The sequence below is a fragment of the Chrysoperla carnea genome, chromosome 2 (genome assembly GCF_905475395.1).
Source record: "Chrysoperla carnea chromosome 2, inChrCarn1.1, whole genome shotgun sequence".
NCBI classification, from domain to species: Eukaryota; Metazoa; Arthropoda; class Insecta; order Neuroptera; family Chrysopidae; genus Chrysoperla; species Chrysoperla carnea.
In genome coordinates this window covers 54,694,407-54,709,157 of record NC_058338.1, presented here as the reverse complement: position 1 = coordinate 54,709,157, position 14,751 = coordinate 54,694,407, and the positions used below count along the sequence as shown (strand labels likewise).

At 28.0% G+C, this 14,751-nt stretch overlaps 1 protein-coding gene across 2 annotated transcripts in view; it reads right to left on the bottom strand.

The window, feature by feature from the left end:
* Positions 1-10,593: 10,593 nt before the first annotated feature.
* Positions 10,594-14,751, bottom strand: part of LOC123291979 (neurexin-1) — a 357,550-nt gene continuing 353,392 nt past the window's right edge. The window contains exons 12-19 of one of the 2 annotated variants that reach the window (XM_044872472.1): positions 13,788-13,896; positions 12,905-13,699; positions 12,726-12,848; positions 12,489-12,667; positions 12,261-12,432; positions 11,957-12,195; positions 11,586-11,892; positions 10,594-11,528 (exon numbers count right to left, since the gene is read on the bottom strand). In XM_044872472.1, the coding sequence (XP_044728407.1) occupies positions 10,801-11,528; positions 11,586-11,892; positions 11,957-12,195; positions 12,261-12,432; positions 12,489-12,667; positions 12,726-12,848; positions 12,905-13,699; positions 13,788-13,896 (2,652 nt within the window). In that variant the 3' untranslated portion in view covers positions 10,594-10,800. The remainder of the gene's footprint in view (positions 11,529-11,585; positions 11,893-11,956; positions 12,196-12,260; positions 12,433-12,488; positions 12,668-12,725; positions 12,849-12,904; positions 13,700-13,787; positions 13,897-14,751) is intronic. The other variant, XM_044872471.1, reaches the window with a different exon arrangement.

The following is a 14,751-nucleotide window of genomic DNA, read 5'->3' as shown; positions in this document are numbered from 1 at the left end:
GAACAAAAATTTAGTATCGATTTTTCATATTTAAACAATAATATATTTACTAAATATTAAGGATGTTCGAGCGCCAGAGAAATTTGGATAAAAGGCTTGATTTTTTAAAATATGATGTTGGACTTAGTCTAAATCAATTCTGAAAATTTTAGGGGAGAGGGTTGCCCGATTATTTAAATAAATAAATGATTTCAAAAGTAGGTATATTTAACATTGGTCTTTTGGAAAAACGGAAGATGGATGATATGTTTTCATAAATTTTTCCAAAACTAGTCGGTAGAAATTAAAAAAAACTATTTAAAGTTAAAACCGTTATAAATTATTGAAAACAAAAAAAATTCGATGTGCCCGACTAATTAAGGATGTATGAGCATGGTTGTGGGTACCTACACAAAAAAAAACAACATATTTTTCAATTTTGATGGTTAATTATGTTATAACTTGACAATATAAGACGAAAAGTAAGAATACAATTTTTCGATATCTGGAGTAATTTTCAATATATCGAGATAAAAACTGAAGAAAATAAAGAAAATTTTTGAATCTGTTAAATTTTGTCTTGTATATTCTTGAGTAGGTGAACTAATGCCCCAGTGATGGACAATTTTCGTATTCGAAAATTGAACTTCTCATATAAATAATTTTTAAGTAACTTTTTTTAACATTTTAAATGAAAATTTAATGGATTTTCCATGTGCATTTCCATTAAATGTATTGTCGGCGATATATTTATTTATAAAATTTCCGATTTATATGCCGGTAATGAGATAATATGTTTTATTCATTTTTATATGCCGGTAATGAGATAATATGTCGAAATTAATCTAATTAATCTTTAATGGAAAATATTTTAAAATTGTTGTAACAAATGTATCAATTTTGGGAGTGAAAATTTTCATATTAAAAAATTGAACTTCTCATAAATAATTTTTAAGTAACTTTTTTTGCATTTTAAAGTAAATTTAATGGATTTTTAGTGTAATCTGTCAGTCAGGCTCCAAATTGTGTATTTTTTTCAAAATCTTATACTCAAAGCTTTCGGTGATAATAATAACAATTTCATATTTCTTAAACCACAACAAGTACAAATTCCCGGTTTTACCCCACTCGTAGGTTAAAATCAGATACCCATTTAAATCAATGCAAAAAATATAAAATTTAGCAAATTGAGTTCTGAACATTATTTAGAACAGAACTTTCCGTTTTAAAGGTATTTGAGTTTGAGGGACATCAAATGACCAAAAGTAGATGCTTATTTCGATTATAAAGATATTTTAGTGTGTATTTCAATGACCTGGTTTACCACCACTTTATTGGCTGACACAGTCTTCACTTCAGTGCAAAATTGAACAAAATTTCGCATGGTCCAACTCTTCACATTACAACTTTCACATGAAATGACATAAACTTTAAAATAGAAAAAATTAAAAGCTCGAAATGGTGGTTGAAATAATTCCAAATGTTATTGAATCCATGGAAATTACGAAGATCAACTAGTATTCTTTTTTTACTTAACCGACTTTCCTCAAATAATTAAAAAAACTTGATTTGTTAATATCTTTTTGATTACATAAGAAAAATATATTCTAATGGAATTGAAATAATAATTAGTCGATTTATTTATGCAAATTTTCCATGTGCATTTCCATTGTGTATTGTCATCGAAGCCTTGACGAAATCAACTTTCTTGATAAATTTATAAACTTTGCTATTTATTTATCTAAACCGGTAATGAGATAATATGTCGAAAATAAGATAATTAAGATTAAATGAAAATTATGTTAAAATTGAGTTATTTTAAAATTAACAAAAACACGAAAATTGCAGTAACAAATGTATCATTTGGCTTGAATTTTGGGAATGAAAAACTTTCAAATTAAAACACTCAAGATTATCCTTAGTTAAATTCTACTTTTATATTGCATATATGTCTGAAAAGTTGCCTACTTTAAAAAACAAAATGTGATAAAATATTTCAGATAAAATTTTGGTAAATCGCTTACCGAGCAAAAAAACTGCCAAAGAAATCCATTCATATATATTTATAATTGAAACACTAAATTTTTGGAACATTTAAACTTTCATAGAAGTGGCTATTACGTTTATAAATATTTTATTTCATACCATGGAAATTATTGTTTCTAAAAAAACTTCTTGACCAATCATCTTGAGCGTGTGGCAAATATAAAATCTCAAAAATATAAAAGACGGAAGTCCTTACTCAGTTATCGTTTTCGGAATAAAAAGAAAAATTTTATGGAAAAATAGATTACTTCTTTCTTGTGTTAATGAAATTCATTCTAAACGATTTATTTGTCCTAGCCATATTAGGTGGATAGCTACATTTTCCTGTATAAAAATGAAAATTGAAAATCAATAAAACACATTTAACATCCAAATATATGCCATTTTATTTTAGCGGCGCCTAAAAAAAATAATGCACGTGAAAAAGAAATTATACACAAAAATTTGATGATTTTTTTTTTTACATTATTAATAAACAAATTAAAATTAATGATTATTAAAAACAATAAATACAATTAAATGTTTTTATTTTTTTACTAACAATTAATATTTATACGAGTCTTGTTTTTATTTCTTTTGATTTTTTTTGCTACTTTTTATTTGTTTTTTGTTTTTTTTTTTTTCGATCTAAAGTTTTTTTTTTATTAAGATACAAAACTCAAACAAAAACAGAAAATTTCTTACAAAGTGAAAGAGATAATATATTTGTGTGCTTGGAGAGAGAGAGAATTATAGATGAAATGATTTTTTTAAATAATCCATTACTAAGTTTTCTCTAATAAGTGTTTCGTTTAAAAACGGAAATATTTTTTTTTTTTTAATTTTTGATTCAATATTAAAAATAAATTTATTATTTTCTACTAGCAAAATGGTTTTTGGATTTTTTGTGTGATTATATTTTTTTTTTTTGTTCCTAAATTTGAGAACCTACAACAAATTGTCTATGTTTTTTTTTGTTTATATTTTGTCTAAGCGATACGTTTTTTTTTATTTAAAAATGAATATTTTTACTTAGTTAAGGCAAGTTAAAAATACAACCAGTCTTCTTAATATTATAAAGAAAACCCATTGCCAACAATATTGCTAAGTTATTTTATTATTTCGATTTTTGGAGACAAAACAAGTTGTAAAAGGAAATTTGTTAGGTCTTTTTTTTAGGAGATGTACATGCTTTTATATTTGTTTCTTATATTCACAGGATTCCCATTTGATAATATGATAGAATAATTTTTTGCAAGCGAATATTTTTGCTCAAATATCGTGTTAACTTTTTCATGTGTTTGTTTGCCCCTACGGAAAGTAATATATTTCCAAACTTAATTTTATGAGAGCTATGTACTTTCACACCTTTTTGCATTTTTTCACATTTATAATTTCATTTTTTATGCAAAAATAATCTTCATAAAAGGTCACCTAGTTTTGTATTTCAAATCAAAGCAATATTTCTGTGAATATTGCGCGAGATATCAGCCCCTAAATTTGATTCCCTCTTTGACTAAGGAACTAAAATAATCTCGAATATTATATGTCAATTGGAGGGCGTAAGGCGTACCTACATTATTAGTAGGGGAAAAAATGAGCCAGAAAAAATAGATCGAAATTTTTGTAATAGGGTCCTTTTTTTAACGCAAGGACTAAAATCTTCAGAACCCAACCAACTACTCTATTGTCGACAAACCCAACCAAGCCAATTCGTAATTACAACAAAACTTCGGGCCTATAAAATTGTATGTATATTTTTTCCGGGTCTAATTTTGACGATTCCTGATGACTATAAAAATTTCTATTTTCAAGAACCATAAGATTGTGCGGATATTGTTGCTCAAATCCTTAAAAATAAACGAAAAAGATGTCAGTTAAGTTTTTTACTCAGGAGAACATTTTGCGAGATTTAGGGCTTCAGAAGAAGAAAGAAATAAATGCAAATAACCATATGAACCACAAGTTTAATGATTACGACCAAAAGTAGAATACATGGGGGGAGGCCCATAATAGTAATGTACAACATTTTTGGGCATATTTATGAGAATAATTTTGTACATTTTGTAATTGTAAATTTGTCACCATTTTACTGTAACATGTGAAAGAAACACGAATATTTATGTTACAGTCACTAATCACTAGATTTGGAATGCTATCAATATAAAAAAACAAATAATGGAATTGAAATTAATAGAATAACAGAGAAATATGTACAGGATTGTGACTTTATTAATTATTTTTTGTTTTTGGTGATCGGGAAAAGCATACATAATAGATATGCATTGTTCATTTTTATACAGAATTATAAATCTTATTTCGATAACAAATCGGATCAAGTTTTATTTCTAAATGGAAGTATAATGAATTTGAATCGAGTTTGGAAATAATTTTTTTTAAAATACACATTCCTTCTTCTTTAAGTGAATTTTTTTATTTCGAAAATTTTCAATTTTTTCCTTAATTCAATCACTTAAAAATTAAATACTTATAAAAATATTAAAAATATTTTATTATTCAATATTCTTTAAAATATATTACTTTTTTTGTTGGAAATTTGAGTATTTTGTATTTAGAAAGTTATTGCAACAATTTGTTTATTAAAATAGATTGCTTTTTCAAAAAACGTTTCAGTAATGTCTTATATTGTTTCTCTTTGATATGTTATACTTTTTTTTTTTAATTAACGGCAGTGTAATAATTAAAAAATAATTAAAATAAATAACGTAGCTCAATCAATGAGTGTTGAAAATGGAGATGACGACTGAAATACTGGGATGTCAAGATATTAAAACATAAGTAAAGATATCAAAAGATGTGCGCACGCAGTATGTCTTGTTTTTCTTTATATTTTTTTTTTTCGTATCTGTTATTATTAAACAGATATAGGTATTTGAGGAAATTTTTTGGATATAAGAATTTGTATTTTTTGACAAATAAAAATTTTCCATTTTTGTAAAAAATACTAACTCTTAAAAGTTTAATTATTTTGTAGCTAACATTGAAAGGACTTGGAATCAATTTGTGATATCCCAATATTTCCGTTTACCATCTCGGGTTCATTATTAATTATACTAATAATAATAATTTGAAAAATTTTTGATATACAACATTCTTCAACGCTCTCGCTCTCAATTCTTCAAAACTAGTATTGTCAATTTTTAATATTATTTTTAATTAATAACTATGACGAAATTCTAAATTCTAAAAAGATATAGGTATACAAAATTAATATTTTCAAATTAATTTACTTTTCTCATTTTAGGTTCTATGTCTTTTCTATTTTCTTAAAAAAACTGTTTAGATGTATTAGACCTCCTTAGACTAAATCGCTGATTTATATACTGCAAGTATATTATTACTTTATTGGATATTAATAAATTCGGGAAATTTTGAGGAAGGCTTATTTTTTTAAATAGGTTTCTTTTGTTGTAAAAATTACAGAAAAGGAGTTTTTTTCGGTTTAGGAACGATCCGCATGACTTTCTGCACGCGGTTTTGGGACAATCTATCTCTACATTGTTTTCTTTCGTGATGTTTTCTTGAATATCTCTGCTTCTATTGATCGGGTTGAGACGAAACAAAAATTCAAAATAGAATTCAGTTTTGCATCATTACAAGATACAACAATTCGAATTATGACCAGGTTTCGATAATTTTTCGAATGTATAATCAAAATCCGGTAGATTTACCCAACCAATAACATTTATAGATGCAACACGCAGAAAATGAATGTTGTTAACGTTGAAGTTTCATGACACTCTAGTATGGGTCACTTCAGAGTTTTGTTCTATTCTTTAAATTGATTCATACCGGGCTGATTTAATCAGCTGGTTTCGAAATCACTAAATCACTATAAAACATAGTTCAGTGACTTCGCCTTTCTAAAAGTATTTTTTAGTCTAATTCGTTAAAAATTTAAAGACTAGAGAATAAATATATGCACCTGCGAATGGTACAAATGGAACACGTAGGGTAGAATAAATGACTAGACGTCACGGAAGTAATGTAATTGTTTCGATATTCGTTGTTCGGTCAATCACGTTCTCAAAGAATAATTTTAATGCGACTAATACAATCGATCGTAGAAACTTCTTGCATAGTCGATATCACTGGTATTATTAAAAGAAGGATTTGGGAAAAAAAAAGATCAGAAAAAGTAGACCCGGAAAAAATTGAAGTAGACCCGAACAAATTTCTGTAATAGTGTCCCATTATTGAAAGCTAGGGCTAAACGCTAGAACCCAACTTCTATATAGTCGACAACCTCAACTCAACCAACTCGTAATTACTTCTGACTCCAGTTCTTGCTTAGAATACTTACGATAGTGAATTTAATTTAAATGAACCTATTCTTTTAACTCAAACATGGCACATACAACTAAACAGTTCATAAATATTCTTCATGTATAAATTAATTTGAAGCTAAAAAACAATTTTCGAATTAGTTTAATGTCTAAAAATTTTAAATTAATAAGGTTAATTAACTGAATTTCTAAACTACGAATACTTGCTAATTGTTAGCCTAAAAAATTGTTTTAAACCTAGATTTGTTTGTGTATATCATTTTCTTAATTTAGATATCAAAATTTCACTTAAAGTAGAAAAAATTGATTCATTTGAGAACAAAATTAGGTGCTAAAAATTGTATTCGATTTGTTACCAAAAGTGCTAAGAAAAAGTGGCCTTATGTAAATATTATATCTTTTTTTTTGTTTTTTACAGATTAAAAGTAGAGTGATGAGAATTAATATAATCATTAAAATCTAACTATCGCAATTAATTAATTAATTTTATTAATTAACAGTCAAGAGATTTGTTTGTTTAATAAGAAATTCTTACATCAGAATGACAAAAATTTTGAAAATGTATTTTTTTTCAATAACTGTTTAATTATTGTATTTTATATTGAATCAATATTTTTTGTGTGTTTTTACAAAGTTTTTTTTATCTGTTATTTGTTTTGTAAATTTTAAATGTTTGTTTCGTTTTGTAACTTTGATATTGTTCTATAAAGTAATTATTAGGCCTAAGTTAATTTACCAATACCGAATTGATGTTTCAAAATTTCATCTGGAGTTTTTTGTTTTCTAATTAAACTGATTTAAATTAAAATAATATTAACTTAATTAAAATTCAATCAGATACAATTTAACCCAATAACGGTATGGGTTAACACTGTTTTTATGGTAATTGTCTGGAGGTGGAGCTTTAACGTAAAACGAGATTCGTTTATCTCTAGTAGCGTTTTAGACCACTTAATTTTGCAGAATGTCAGGAGGAAATTGTTTCTACTCCGACTTTTGAGAAAATCATTATTTTAAGAAATGAAAATGGTTGTAGTATAAAATTTTTTTATAATTGAAGAGAAATAACGTCTTTTAAACTTAAATAAATTAGTGATTTCGTATTAAAAATAAGTACTGAAGCTCCAGTTCTAAACAATTTTTCTTTCATAATAAGCGCAGTTCTAGTTTGTATCATCGACAAATTTTTTAAATACTAAATATTTTATTTTCTTGTAATATATATACTTGTATTTGACCCAAAATGAATTGTGAAAGGTTCTTCAAACAATAGTTCTGTTCCGATTCTTTTTATTCAAAAGTTATTCATATGATTTCACTTTCCCAAATCAACTGCATACGGATTATTATTTTTGAATAAGTGACAAAATTTATCTAGTGCTCTCTGCAATTTTGTATTTAGAACTGGCTGAGTAGTTTCATATTAAAAAAATTAATCCATCCGGTTTTGCAACGTTATTATTAGGAATAAAATAGTAGATATATATGAATAGGAGGTTGTAATGTTAAAAAAAAAACAACAAAAAATGCGATTTGGTAAAGTCAAATCCGTTCGAAACTTTAAGAGAAAACACGGTTTATAGCGATAAAATCGCCCTTTTCGTCATTTATTTTCTCAGCTAGTCTCATTCTTTTGTTTTTTTAGCATTACAACTCACTTTATCGGAGTAGGTTAAAACTATTGATCAAACAAATACCAATAATTAACAGGAATGGCGTCAAAATTAGTATGTTGAAACATTTTTCATATATCTATCTAATTTAGGTCTCTATGCTCGATTCAAATTGGTAAATTTTAAGGGAATTTTTTTTATAAACCAGAACAAACATTTAAAATTTATAAATCTTCAACTAACATATTTCAATAATATAAAATTAATTAATATATTCATATAAATTATATGATCACCATTTTTTTTTTATTAAGTATTGTTAACTGCCAAGCGCACAACAATTTAACTTTAACAATTTCAATCATACTGTTTATTTATTTTTAAATTTTTTTAAAATGATTTTCTTTTTTTTTTAATGATTTTTTAAAAATTAATTTTTATAATTTTTTTGTCAGGAACTTATTGCCGTCCAGAATTGTGTGGGCACTGTTTTTTTTTTTTCATTTAATTTTTGTATTAAATATTTCTATTTTTTTTTTACAATATTGTTATATTTGGTTTTTAGTTAATTAGATAGTAAGTAGATTTATTATAGAGAAAACTGCCTTAAAGATTATTAAATTCAGAATGTGGTAATTAATTAAAAATTTTTATAATAATTATTTATTGTTTAAATTTTTTTGTATTTTTTTTAATTAAATTAATTAATTATTAAATAGTGTACACGAAAAGAAGTGATTTATTGAGAGATTTTTTTTGTTATTGAATAGTTATTGAAATTTTTGTATCCTTTTCGTTTGGGAAATCTAAAGATGAATTGAAATGAAATAATAACGAGATTCGCCTAGAAATCTTATTTAAAAACTATGTACAATTAAATACAATTAATTAAAATGATAAATTTATTGATTTCAAACGTTTTATAGGCGTGTAGGGTATCTATAACACAGTGGCTTCCAGGGCTGGATTAATAGGCCTAGGGCCTAAGAGTGTTGTTTTGGGGGCACAAAATAATCAAATGAAAAAAAAAAATGTAAAAAAAATCAACCAGCAAAAGGCTGATCGAATAAAGGAGCATGTGATCTTCAATCATAGATCTTCAAAACTACATAACTCTGGGTGCTTATAATAAATACAAAGAAAAATTTACTGTAAAAATCAGATAGTCAAAATAATTAAAGAAATTTTAACATACAATGAAACTTATGTTTAAATTATTTCAATATAATTTAAATAATTTTTCATATTACACGCGATGGTTATATATTTTTTTTCTTTAAAATTAGAATTTGTAAAAATATTCTGCTCTTTTATGATTTTCAGCCTAGGGCCCCTCAACTGTTTAATCCGGTCCTGGTGGCTTTTATTTTTTAAAATGATTTTCACCGGCCGTTTTCGTCTAGATTTACAGGTTTTTGTTAAATATGATATTTCTTTTTTTTTAAAACACGATCTTGTCATTTTTGACAAAAAAAAAAAAAAATTCAACAACTCAATTATCACCAAAAGAAAATTAAAATCAGTGCTTTAAAATATTTTAGGGAGTCCATCCCGTTACATGGAGACATATAGTAATGATAATCATAGATATTTAATAATTGAGGCTATGAATTTCCAAAAACGGAAATTCAAATAATTGACTATAAATAGATAAGACGTAGCAAAATTGGTACTGAATATTTTAAAATTTTAAAATAGTATCAAACAAGTTACCTACAAACTGAAATGGGAAAGTTTCGAGATAAAACTTCAAGAAATAGTTCCTTAAAAAGCAGATTTTTTTATTTTGGGGTTTTAATTTGAATGTCTCCAAAAAATACGAAAGAATACGTTCTGATGAAATGCATTGGCTTTTATCCTATCCTTTTCTATAGATATAATTTTTTGAGTCTTTTACTGTTTTGACTTCAAAAGTATAAAGAGCTATATAACTTCTATACATTGTACACACAAAATATCAAAGATTATTTGTCTGGTCATTGTAAAACAATTGAGTAGCAGGAAAAAGTTTGGGTCGTAATTGATCCAAATTTCGCTCTTTTTACCTACAAAACCTAATGCTGAAGGAAGATTAGGTATATAAATATATAATGTTCGGAAGATTTATTTCCCTGAACGTATCTACAACTTTACATAGAAAAATTCTATTCAAGCTTTACGAAAATCACAAAAGACAAGATTGCCAACTTTTAAGGAAAAAAAGAATTGTCAATAAAAATTACCCCTTTTCGTGAACCCTGTTTTCAAATCATCATTTTTATTAAATATTACACTATTTTTTTTTTAAATTTAATTAACATGAGCATTCAGGTTTTAAAAATATATAAAACGATATGATTTTTCAATGAATATGTATTGATTTTCAAAAAATTTTCTTAATTTTCATTATTATTACTATTAGCACTTTTTTTTCCATCAACACTATTCTTTCGAAAAAATTATTAAATATTTTTTTATACAATTTTAAACGTTTCCTAGTATTCTTTTAGAGACGTTTGCTGTTTTTTTTCCTCGAACTAATTTCACATTGAAATGAAAATAAAATTAAAAAATATTTCGAAAAAATTTCTGCTATCACGACGCAATCGTTAAACTAAATTTATAAAATTAAATATTCACACTAAAATAAAATCTACGTGCACAAGTTTCTTTGTTTAAAAATTGGATAACATTTGCAGATTAAGTAATTAACAGTAGGATTTAACGTTTTTGTTTTTATTTTTTTTATTTAATATTTTCCCACCTCCACATTTATAACAGACACTCGTTACAACGTTTTTTGTTTTCACTTGGCTCGGACAATAATATACATTCCACAAAAAAATCCATTGTCGAAAAATTGTTCACTAAACGCTTTATGCATATGCGCGAATGTTTTAAACGTACCATTCTTTAATGTCTTTACTGTCGCGTTTCTTTTTCAACTGTCGATCTGATGGGACACCCATTTGTCGATCGGTACCATTTTTAGCACTACCGTTCATTTGGTATTGTGTTTGTCCATTACTATTACCCGCATTACCTAACAATGCTGCATTAGGTCCTTGATAACCACCTTTGCTCTCATCAATTTTGTAGCGAGTTTCCCCACCCGGTCGAAAACGTATTACAATTATAATGATTAATACAATTGCAATTAATATCGCTGCAACAATACCGATAATTAGAGCAACACTTTCTGCTGTTTCAGAATGAATACGCTCATTATTTCGGCGTGGTGTACGCATTGTTACAATATATGGAGGGTTATAAATAATTGGTGGAGGTTCTGGTGTTGTGGAGAGAGTTGTTGAAGATGGTTCTGTGGTTAATGTGCTACTTATTCCACCGCCTACGCTTGTTGCATTTGTGGAGACATCAAATGAGATTGTTGTATCTGTTTCGTGGGTTGAAATTGGATGCGTTGAATTCATTCCTCCGCTTCCGCTAGGGATTATAACAGACGTGTCCGTAATACGAGTTGTTGTCGTTAAATCACTATGGTCATATGCTGTTGATCCTCCAGATGTGCCGAAGTGGGGGGTTGACATGGCTATGCCTGTCGTGCTGCTTCCATCAGTAATACGTGTTGTAATAGCAGTAGTTGATGTCTTATCTATAGTTTCTAACCAAAGTAATATATTAATAAAACATTCCTTGACGATTTTTTAAGGATACAAACCTGTTCCAAGTGTAGTTTCTTCAGTAGGCTCTCCAGAACCAGATCCATCGACGCAATCTTCATCATCGTCATTACAACCACCTGGTTTACCCGGTTTTCCTGTTACTTTAATTGATTCATGATTTCGAGGAGTTGTTGTCGGGGATCTTGTGGGAGGAACATATACAGGCGTAACTAAGTCATCACCGGAACCAGTGTCTATGGGTGGTGGACATTCGTCTTCATCATCTGCGTTACAGTCCAATCCGGATCCTGCTCCCGAAAATACCAAGTCATCCATTACGTCCGAAAAACTGGATGATGGAGTCTGAAAATTTATTTATAAAATTGTTTTGGGTTATCAAATTTTTGTAAAAGATTTCCTAGCTTACTTGTTGCATTTTTTGATAATGGTCATTACGGTCCTGTATGCCTGTTACTAATTGTACATCTCCAATCATTGAAATATGTTCATTCTGTTCAGCTGCATAGTCCAAAATACGCATTCCATTTACAACTACACCAGAAATTACACCAGCAAATGGTCTTTCTACTCGTTTCTTCTCTTTATTCCATTTACCTCCAATTTCAATCATGGATTGGCTATTAAACACTTGTAATAAATTCTCTCCTAAAATTTAAGTATGTACGTTTTAAATTTGTCAAATTTGTTTGTCAAACCAATTTTTAACTTACCCGTTGGGCAGGTTCCTTGCACATTGTAGTCATCAATTTGTAATGTGGAATTGGCTCCAATTCGTTTAAATCGTACAACATGATATGTATTATCGTTAACCTTTACGCCAATTTCACCCAAAGGATGATCATTATTGCCAAGGTTGTATACTATGAAAATATTTCCTTCAACCTAAAAAAACACGTATTTTAGATTGGAAATATTTCTAAAAGATTTTCCTAACTCACAATTTCAATTTCTAAATAATCTTTTGATGTTGAACTTAAAATTCGCAGTAAAATAGCATCAGCACGGGTGGTTACAAATCCGAGAGCTACTGTGTGCTCACTGACATCAGGCCGCTTATCTGTTGGGAAGGAATATTTAATAATACCTTTATTAGGTCCAAATTCATACGCCACTGATTCTAAAAAAAAAAAAAAAATGTTAAGTTTCTGAAAAATGATTTCAGATGACTTGTTTACCATCAGAGCATGTCGGTCCTGTATATGAAGTTAAATCACAGTCACAAGAATATCCATGTTCGTGTTGAATACAAATCCCACGATTTGCACAAACATTATGACTACATCTTTGCGGTTGTCCAGCTGGAAATGATATAATATTGAAATCCCAGAAATCTATATATAAATTTTAAAAATACCTTCACATCCTGGCGAAACCAGTGAACTATGAACGACAGCATCTTCTAATATATTTGGAGATTCTCCGTTTAAATCTAAACCAGCTAAACAACCTTCAAATCCATGTTTAGATTCAATCATATCCTTTGATAAAATCGGATACATTTCTTTATGCACCCCACCCAAATACAAAATTCCATCCAAGTCAATGTGTTCATTGATACCAGGGCTTTCCGTAACAGTTAAAATATCATCAACAAGCAAAGTGTGTTGTTTGCTCGAAGGACGTCGAATATTCACTGAATGCCATCGATTATCATTTAAAGGTTTTGGACTATTATCTTGGGTACGAATTAAACCTTCCTCAAAATTAAATGCATAATGAATGTGACCATCTACTAACTCGACCGCCAAAAAATCATTCCTTTTACCCCCGTTAAACATTATTAAACCGTTTGCCTCATTTGTACGAAACATAAAATCTAAATTAATTGTTGTGTAGGCTTTGATCATCGGCAAACCAATGAATGTATGCTTTGATTTGAATGTAAAAGGTCTGTGCAGCACCTCTTGTTGTGCGCGAATAAATTTAGCTGAATATTTAATATGTGGTGCTCCAGCTACCACTGTCTGATCTCGTCCCGCAGCTTTGGCTAATTCTATATACGGCTCTCCATTAAACCAAAATTGTTGTAATGCTCCAATTAAATTGGGCATAGGTGTTGTCATTCGTTTCTCTTCTTCCTCGTTGACGAACCCGCCCAAATAAATTTGTCGAAATTGTAATGTACTTTGTTTACCCAAAATCGTTTCTGCTGTTAGAAAAGAAAAATATAAAAAAAGTTAATTAATAGAAAATTTGAATGCATGCAATATTGTGTTGAGAAATAATTTTTCAGAAACCTCTAACTGGTGATTCGCCATCCAATTGTAGTTTAATATTACTTGCACGTCTTGAATAACGAATTGTGTGCCATTTATTGTCGTTTACATTTCTGCCAATCAACACCGTCTGAAAAAGAAATTAAGTTATAATTTAGTCATTTTTTTCTTTTTTTTTTTAAAGATGTAAAATCTGAACTAAGTCAACAGTTGCGTTTGGAAGTAAAATATTCAAGTCATTATGGATATTGAAATATGTTTCGACATATTTATACTTAAACTGTCAGTATAAACGGAACTAAAATTTCTATGTTCTATGGTCTGCCTTTTGAGGATGGCAAAGGTAATCTTGGTAATTAAGGACAATAAAGTTATCAATAAATCAGTCAATCGTGTATGCTAAGACTGTTCTATACAAATATTTGATTGGTGTGAAACTCTATAATTATTTTAACGAACCTTTTAAATATTCTCATTGATGAAAAAAATTTATAAAGAAAATCGTTTTTCCAGATAAGAATGGTTAAAGTTACAATTGAATTTTTAGAACTGCGATTATATACCCTTAACTCTATCGATTTTAAATTTGGATATGTAATAGGTATTCATACTCTAACTGCCCTGGGTACTTTTATTTTTTGAAACTATCTGCCCTAGGTACTGATTTTTCTTACCCCACTCAACCTGGATGTGAACAGTGAAAATTTATTTTTGAAAAATAAGTTCCCAGAGCAGGTAGAATACCTATATCATAATCAAATTTAAAATCGATAAAGTTAAGCGGTATAATCATCAGTACCTACTTGAAATTCAATTGTAAATTTAACCATTTTAATCTGGAAAACCGCTTTTCTTTATTAAATTTTTTTCCAGCAATGAATATTTAACGATTCTTAAAAAAATTATAAAGTTTCACGCTAATCAAAAATGTATATAGAACAGCTCTAAAAGAAAATCGTTGAGAGTACCAGTATGTAAAAGAAAT